Source organism: Cryptomeria japonica, chromosome 2, assembly GCF_030272615.1.
Source record: "Cryptomeria japonica chromosome 2, Sugi_1.0, whole genome shotgun sequence".
Classification (NCBI taxonomy): domain Eukaryota; kingdom Viridiplantae; phylum Streptophyta; class Pinopsida; order Cupressales; family Cupressaceae; genus Cryptomeria; species Cryptomeria japonica.
The window spans coordinates 177,696,987-177,703,761 of record NC_081406.1 but is presented as its reverse complement, the minus strand read 5'-3'; the positions used below and the strand labels follow the sequence as shown (position 1 = coordinate 177,703,761).

Here is a 6,775-nt window from a genome sequence, read left to right as displayed (position 1 = left end):
GATGGGAGAGAGTGCCAAAATACCCAGAAGAGGGAAAAATTTATTATGGTTAAATGGGGGTTAAAATTAGGTACCCATGATTGAGTAAACAAGCCAAGACCCTCAAAAAACTAAGATTTGCATCTATGAGTACAATCTTGATCAGACTTAATAGAAAATATCATAATAAAAAATCCATTACCATTATCGTTATAAAAAAAATCATTAACCCCAATTTGAAAGCTTATTAATATTTGGAGAGAAATTCCAGATCTTACCAATAAGAGCCTTGCTTTGAAGCTATGAGAGATATCTTGAAACTCGCTCCTCTAAAAATGACACTTTAAATACCTCATTGCCCTCCCACTGACCAATATTTTGAGAAATAAGAGGCTTCTCATAAACCAAAGGACAGATTGGTTCATTACTCACTCACCTTTTAAGATCCAACGTTTTTATACTTAAAGTAAATATTAATTAAAATTCAAGTTATATTATGATTAATTGAAATATTTATAGCTAGTTTATAGTTTTTTTAAATTTTGATTAGTAATAAATATTATATGTATTGTATTTTATATATTTTCAATCCTAAATTGAATCATTATATAGTTAAAATAAGATTATATAATTTTAGTTATAAAAAAATAAATAGCTCTTAAATTAATTTAATGCTTTCTAATTAATTATTTTTATAATCATATCTTAATTAAAAATATAAAATAATTATGATTCCAACTTAATCTCTCTAACTATAATTATAACAATAAATTTATTCTTAAATATAATATTTTATTATAATTATCTAAAAAGATTATAAATATATTTGAACTATTTTCAACTTTGCTCTTAATCTTTATTCTACCTAATTATGCCTCATCTTAATTTTAATCCTCATTAATTTTGATTCCATAAAATTAAAAAATTTAAATATTATAAAAATAAATGAGATAGAGTAAAATCTAAGCATTACTAAAGTCAAACAATAATTCATTTCAATTAATCGAACAAGAAAGGTTGATCAACTATTAAAATGATTTTAAATACAATAGTAACATCTATGCCATGAGTAGCTTGTAAGGAGCATTATAAATGGAAGAATCATGTCACACATTCAATCAATGCAACGACGATACAAACCAGTCCTCTTGTACGATGTTGTCACTGAATACTGCAATAGTAAGACAGAATTCTTTGAAGAGGCCCAACTAAGTGCTGTAGGGGACGTTTATGCATCCACTCCAAGCACTTTTGGAATGAACATAAACCTTACCATATTGGCTGGTCAATCTCTAATTAATCAACGTAATTAATATTTTGGGAACATAAAGTTATCATTTAGCTGAAAAGAAGACAGAGCGACATGGCATGAATTGTGCTGTTTGCTGCTACACTAATTAGCTGTGTGGCTCACCAACACCCTGAAATGTTTTTTTATTAAAAGCTCTACACAAAAATTCTAGCATAAGGTGTGACTGGAATGGAAGAAAGAAGTTCAGATGTTTATTCCAACACCATGGCCATTGGAATGGTCATTCACGGAAAGTACAAAAGATGCGCTCTGTTTATCCCTCAACTTCTTCATTATGTGATTCGTTATCTCTATGCAATTTGTATTTTCTGTTTAATCTGCTGTAAGCTTAATTTTTTTCTGTTTTCTTAACATTCTCATCTCGAAATATTTCTCCCTATTATTGTTGTTCCTGCCACTTTGCTTCCGAGATTTTACGAAAGGAATTTGCAAGCACACAAATATGTTTCCAAGATGGTAGAGGGGAATCATCACTATTCAATAGCTCTGCACTGCGGACTGAACATGAATGATCTGATGTTAAGTGATTGACATTAAGCTTTCTGTTGATTAAAAAATTTGGATAAAATAAGAAATTTTAATTTTTTTTTTCTCAAATTTGAATCATTTTAAATGAATCTATTATTTATAAAACTAGTTGAACGAACTTAATAAGGATAAGACTGGATACCCTCAATTTCTGATTTCTTATCATAATTGATTGATCAAGTATTAAATGTTTTAGGCATCCAAATAATACTGACTTCAAATCTTCTATAATTAAAAATACTATTAAAAAGAAAACAAAAATCATAATAACATCTATACTCTTTAATCCAACGATAATACAAACTATTCCCCGAATACAGTGTTATCAGTAAAGAATACAATAATAAGACAATTCCTTGAAGATGCCCAACTAAGTGTTGTAGGGAACGTTTATGCATCCACTCCAAGCACTTTTGGAATGAATATAAAACTTAGATTGCCTTGTTGTCCACAACTGCAATGCTATTAATATTTGGAGAACATAAAATAATAATTTAGCAAAAAAAAAAAAACACAATGAAATGACATCTATTAGTTGGCAAAAACACAGCTAAATCTTGAATTGCTGTGTTTACCACTACATAAATCAGCTGTGTGGCTCACCAACACCCTGATATGTTTTTTAATTAAAAAGTCTACACAAAATTCTAGCGTAAGGTGTGATTGGAATGGAAGAAAGAAGTTCAGATGTTTATTCCAACACTATGGCCATTCATAGAAAGTGCAGAAGATGCGCTCCGTTTATCCCTCAACTTCTTCTCCTTGGAGAGTCGTTCAGCCATTCTGGCAAGTGGAAATGATAGTTATGGTGAGAACAAAATGATAGGAAACTCGGATCTGAAAATACAAGGAAGAGTTAGAGAGTTATGGGAGATACTTAGTCAATGCCATCCTGTTTGTGTTGTCGTTCTTCATTGTCTCAGGACGCCCAGTCTCCAAATTTAAACTTCTAACAGGCTTATCCAATAGTTCCTGGCCTTTCTTCACAAGATTCCTCAGGTTCTCATCTGTACTGAAGTCCATCTTTGCTTCGCTTCCTTTTAGTTGCCATTCCTACAGTATGAAAGCCCACATGTTAACCATACAGAAAATTACAGCAGAAACATGGTCTGTAGAATTATAGATCTAGAGGCCTTATCGTTTCAAGGAACATTATTGGAAACTATGAAAAAGACCTGGATTCTAAGATAGTTTTCTTTGACATGATGGAGCATCAAAGCTGTATGAATGTTGACCATGTCTGAACTTGCATTCATGATAGATTCTATGAGAGGCGTTCTTCCATCGTGAGTAATCCACTTCAAGCTTCCCCATGTGGCAGCCTTTTTTGCGTCCCATTCAATACCCTCTTCTAATCCCGTTCCAAGAGAAAGTACAATAAAGTGGTCAAGGTGCTCCTGTAAATAACAACCTCTGGTTAACATAGTTGAGCTTCTAATTAATATTTCCCAGCATCAAGCATTCGTTTTATATGAGATGTTTATTCTAAATAGTATCAAAATACAATACAATACAATACCTTTTTGTCGACTATTCTTGTATCCTGATGAACTGCTCGAGTGACTAAGTTCATTACTATCAAGGTCTGCATAATTAGAAAATTGTTGTGAGACCCTTATAATAGTTTATTGATGTGAAATAAAAATCTGATCAAAATCTATACTCATAATATAAGCAGGCATTACAGGATTATTAGCCGCTACTCCTCCATCTACTAAGTTAAAAACTTGGGTCTTTCCGTCACTGGAATTTGTTGTAAACTGGTGAGATGGAAAATAGGTAGGAGCTGCAGTTGTGGAGAGGCATACGTCCATTATATGTGGATTCTTCAGCGGCTCTACTTTCGCCTGCACATATCATCGTAAGAATCATCCTCGTCTATTCTTCATCTTCATAACTCAAGATCATCCTATAAAATAAAATGAAATACCTCATGACTGGCGAAAATTGTAGGAAACTGCGTCTTGATATCGAAGGTGGGTATCACCAGGTTAGTAGCCGTATCACACAGCCGTCTTTCGTGAAATTTCTCTTGTTCTAAGATATCCACCAGATGTTTGCCATTGTATTTGGGACCAAAAATGCCGTGAAAAATATTCCATTTGCTACGAGTCCAACAACAAGAGAAGTTTTGCGTAAACAATATTCCATTTGCTACGAGTCCAACAACAAGAGAAGTTTTGCGTAAACACAACAAATATTTATTGCAAGAGAATTTTACTACAAATATTGCAATCACTTGCTACTAACCTTGGTTGAGGAAATATCAAACTCGCATTCTTCAAGTAGAAATCTTCAATTTTCTGGGTACTAAAAGGACGATTGTGTTTGTGGTCATTCGGGTCTGGAGTGGCTAACATTGTGGTGATGAGACCTCCAGTGCTGGTACCTGCCATTATATTGAAATAATCTGCTAGTCTGGCATCTTCCCCATCCAATTTCTGATAAAAACGAAGCATTTCAGTAAGTAATACATTTGTGCAAATAAAACTATATGAATTGTGCAGCTAAAGAATACAAAATTTATAAACTGTACCTGCAACTGGTGCTCTAAGAATTTGAGCAATTGCACAGGAATAAGACCCCGTACTCCTCCTCCATCGACACTCAGGATTCTAGCACCCACGTCCCCCGAGACATTGATTGGAAGAAGCTCCTGATTCGACATCGATTGCAAGAATTGGAAGAATGTATGGACAGACTTACAAGGAATTAGCTATATTGAATTTGCCCCTACAATAACTATGCATATATAGAGGATAGATGGAGCTTACGAGCACATGGTACATGGCTCTATATAAAAACATGTTAAATAATCATTATCCATCGGTCTGCGAGCAGCCCGAAAATGCCATAAACAAACCTTTCTTTCCACGTCTCCACCTTATCATCATCGAGAATTTAAATTAAAGTATGTTTAATGTGACATTACACTGTTCTCGGGTCTTTTTCGTTTCCTAGCCGTCGGCTATTTGGTAAAAAATATTTTGCGGAATTACACGATGTGTCGTGTTTCAATTTTATTTGACGTATAAAGTGGGACAGTTACGTGTTTCCTTAAAAATTACCTTGATGCCATGTATTCCTATTAAGATGAATCATGCGCACTATATATTTTAGTCTTTAGCATTTGAAGTCGAGTAAATTCATATAAACATGATTAATGATGCCTATTTTAGTCTTTAGGATAAATGAAATTATTTTGTAGCTTCTCCTAATTTCACAATATAGTAATACAAGAAAATTTTTAATTACAAGAAGTTCTCTATATGTATACACTAGTAAACTATCATGAAATTTTGATCCAACTATATATATATATATATATATATATATATATATATGATGTTCATCGAATTTGAATATACATTTAGTTGTTGGAACATTGTAGAATTAAGTACTTTTATTTAGATTAATTTTGAATAGCCACACGATTGTTAATAGAACTAACAAATTGAAGATCAACAAAATAAAATTAATAGGGTTTACCTCTAAGAGTGTGCTGCGTAGCTATAAAAAAGGCATGCAACCCTCTTTTTATCCTTCTTTCTTCCTTCACTTTGTAACAAACCATCCATCCGACCCCTCAAAAAAATTAAAACACCCCTTTTAACCTTTACCTCAAGTGTCCTAAATGCAACCAAAGGCACATTGGTTGGGATATCAAAAATTGCCTAACAACCTTAATTTTCTCAATTTACCACCTATTAGAATTGACTTCCGAGGTAGCTTAAGAGATACAAATTTTCTACACATTTAAGAAACCCAAAATAATGTTAACAACGGGGCGAAGGCTCTTTCTTTAGTGTTTGGGAGAAGATTGGCAATCAAATACAGAGTTAGGAATCTTAACATAGAGGGGGACTTTATGTATATGATCTTTGCACTTAAAAAGATAGATGCTCCAAGCTGGAAAATTAGGTGTATTAAGTACGAGTCCTAGAGTTTATTACTAGTGTTTGAAGCATAAACTATATCACATTATTTTAGAGAAGTCAAAGCCGTGGTAGATGCCTTGGTGAATAAGGGTTGTAGACTTCTTGAAGGTTATATTTTCTTCAATCATATTGAAGCTAATGAGGAAATCAACCTAGCTTTGGCTTTGGCTCGGGACATGTCAAATGAATAAAACTCTCCCCCATTATCAGCTTTTAAACATTTAATTTTTTTCTTGTTTCAATTTTCAACCATGGCTTTGAAAGCTTAAATTTGCTAAATACCTCTACTTTTCTGTTTAGCATATAAATGCATACTTTTTGAGTGCAATCATCAAGAAAAGTAACAAAACAATGAGCTCCAAGGGTGTTGTTTTCTTGTCATGGCCTCTCTTCGAGAAGCTGGTCTATCTTTGTTTTCCATAGAGATAGTGCTCACACAACTCCAAATCGATAGATTTTCCCTTTAGAGCATAACTTTAAGTCCCCTTTTGTTCATATGTGATGCAGGAGCATCCCGTGGTGTAAGGGCAAGTCTGCATCACCTAAGAATATTTGTCTTTAGTTAGTTTTCTTTTAATGTTTTTGCATTTTTGGATACTCATTTGGACGAATAGGAGATTCTAATTTTCAGAATTGACCACCTGCCTTTTCTAGCCGACTGCCAAATTTAGAAAGTTTTAATTTGAAGGTAGATGGAGCCCGAATTTTATGGGAAGCCTAAGAATAGAAAAATAAGCACATTGGAGAAAGAATCAAGTTAAAATCATTAACGGTTTGGAAGCTATTCAAGTTTCAGTTTCCTGAAAAATCGAAAAAAATTCTTCTAAGTTACATTTGAGGCATTAAATGGCCTCGAAAGGATCCAAAAATGGTGAGAATCAGTAGAGCAGATCCTAAGCATATTATTCACTTAGAAACCTTTTCGACGCTTAAAACAATGCGTCAATTTGATCACTAGTTCAAAAGTTATGTATGTCGAAAGTTGGACCATTTTTCGAAAAGTTTCTAGTTTTCAAAT

At 33.2% G+C, this 6,775-nt stretch overlaps 1 protein-coding gene across 1 annotated transcript; it reads right to left on the bottom strand.

Annotated features, from left to right (window-relative positions):
* Nucleotides 1–2,502: 2,502 nt before the first annotated feature.
* LOC131051969 (patatin-like protein 2) lies at nt 2,503–4,487 on the bottom strand. The gene is made up of 8 exons (XM_057986568.2): nt 4,356–4,487; nt 4,070–4,260; nt 3,750–3,924; nt 3,505–3,666; nt 3,339–3,404; nt 2,995–3,216; nt 2,697–2,872; nt 2,503–2,602 (listed from the first exon to the last, which is right to left on the bottom strand). The coding sequence occupies exons 1-8, from the start codon at nt 4,485–4,487 to the stop codon at nt 2,503–2,505; spliced, it is 1,224 nt and encodes a 407-aa protein (XP_057842551.2).
* Between the last annotated feature and the right edge of the window lie 2,288 nt (nt 4,488–6,775).

Excerpts from the sequence above, each read along its gene's own strand:
- LOC131051969 (XM_057986568.2), bottom strand. The coding sequence starts at position 4,487 with ATGTCGAATCAGGAGCTTCTTCCAATCAATGTCTCGGGGGACGTGGGT. Across the intron at positions 4,261-4,355 it reads TCTTAGAGCACCAGTTGCAG|AAATTGGATGGGGAAGATGC; the intron begins GTACAGTTTATA and ends CGTTTTTATCAG. Across the intron at positions 3,405-3,504 it reads GAGTAGCGGCTAATAATCCT|ACCTTGATAGTAATGAACTT; the intron begins GTAATGCCTGCT and ends CTAATTATGCAG.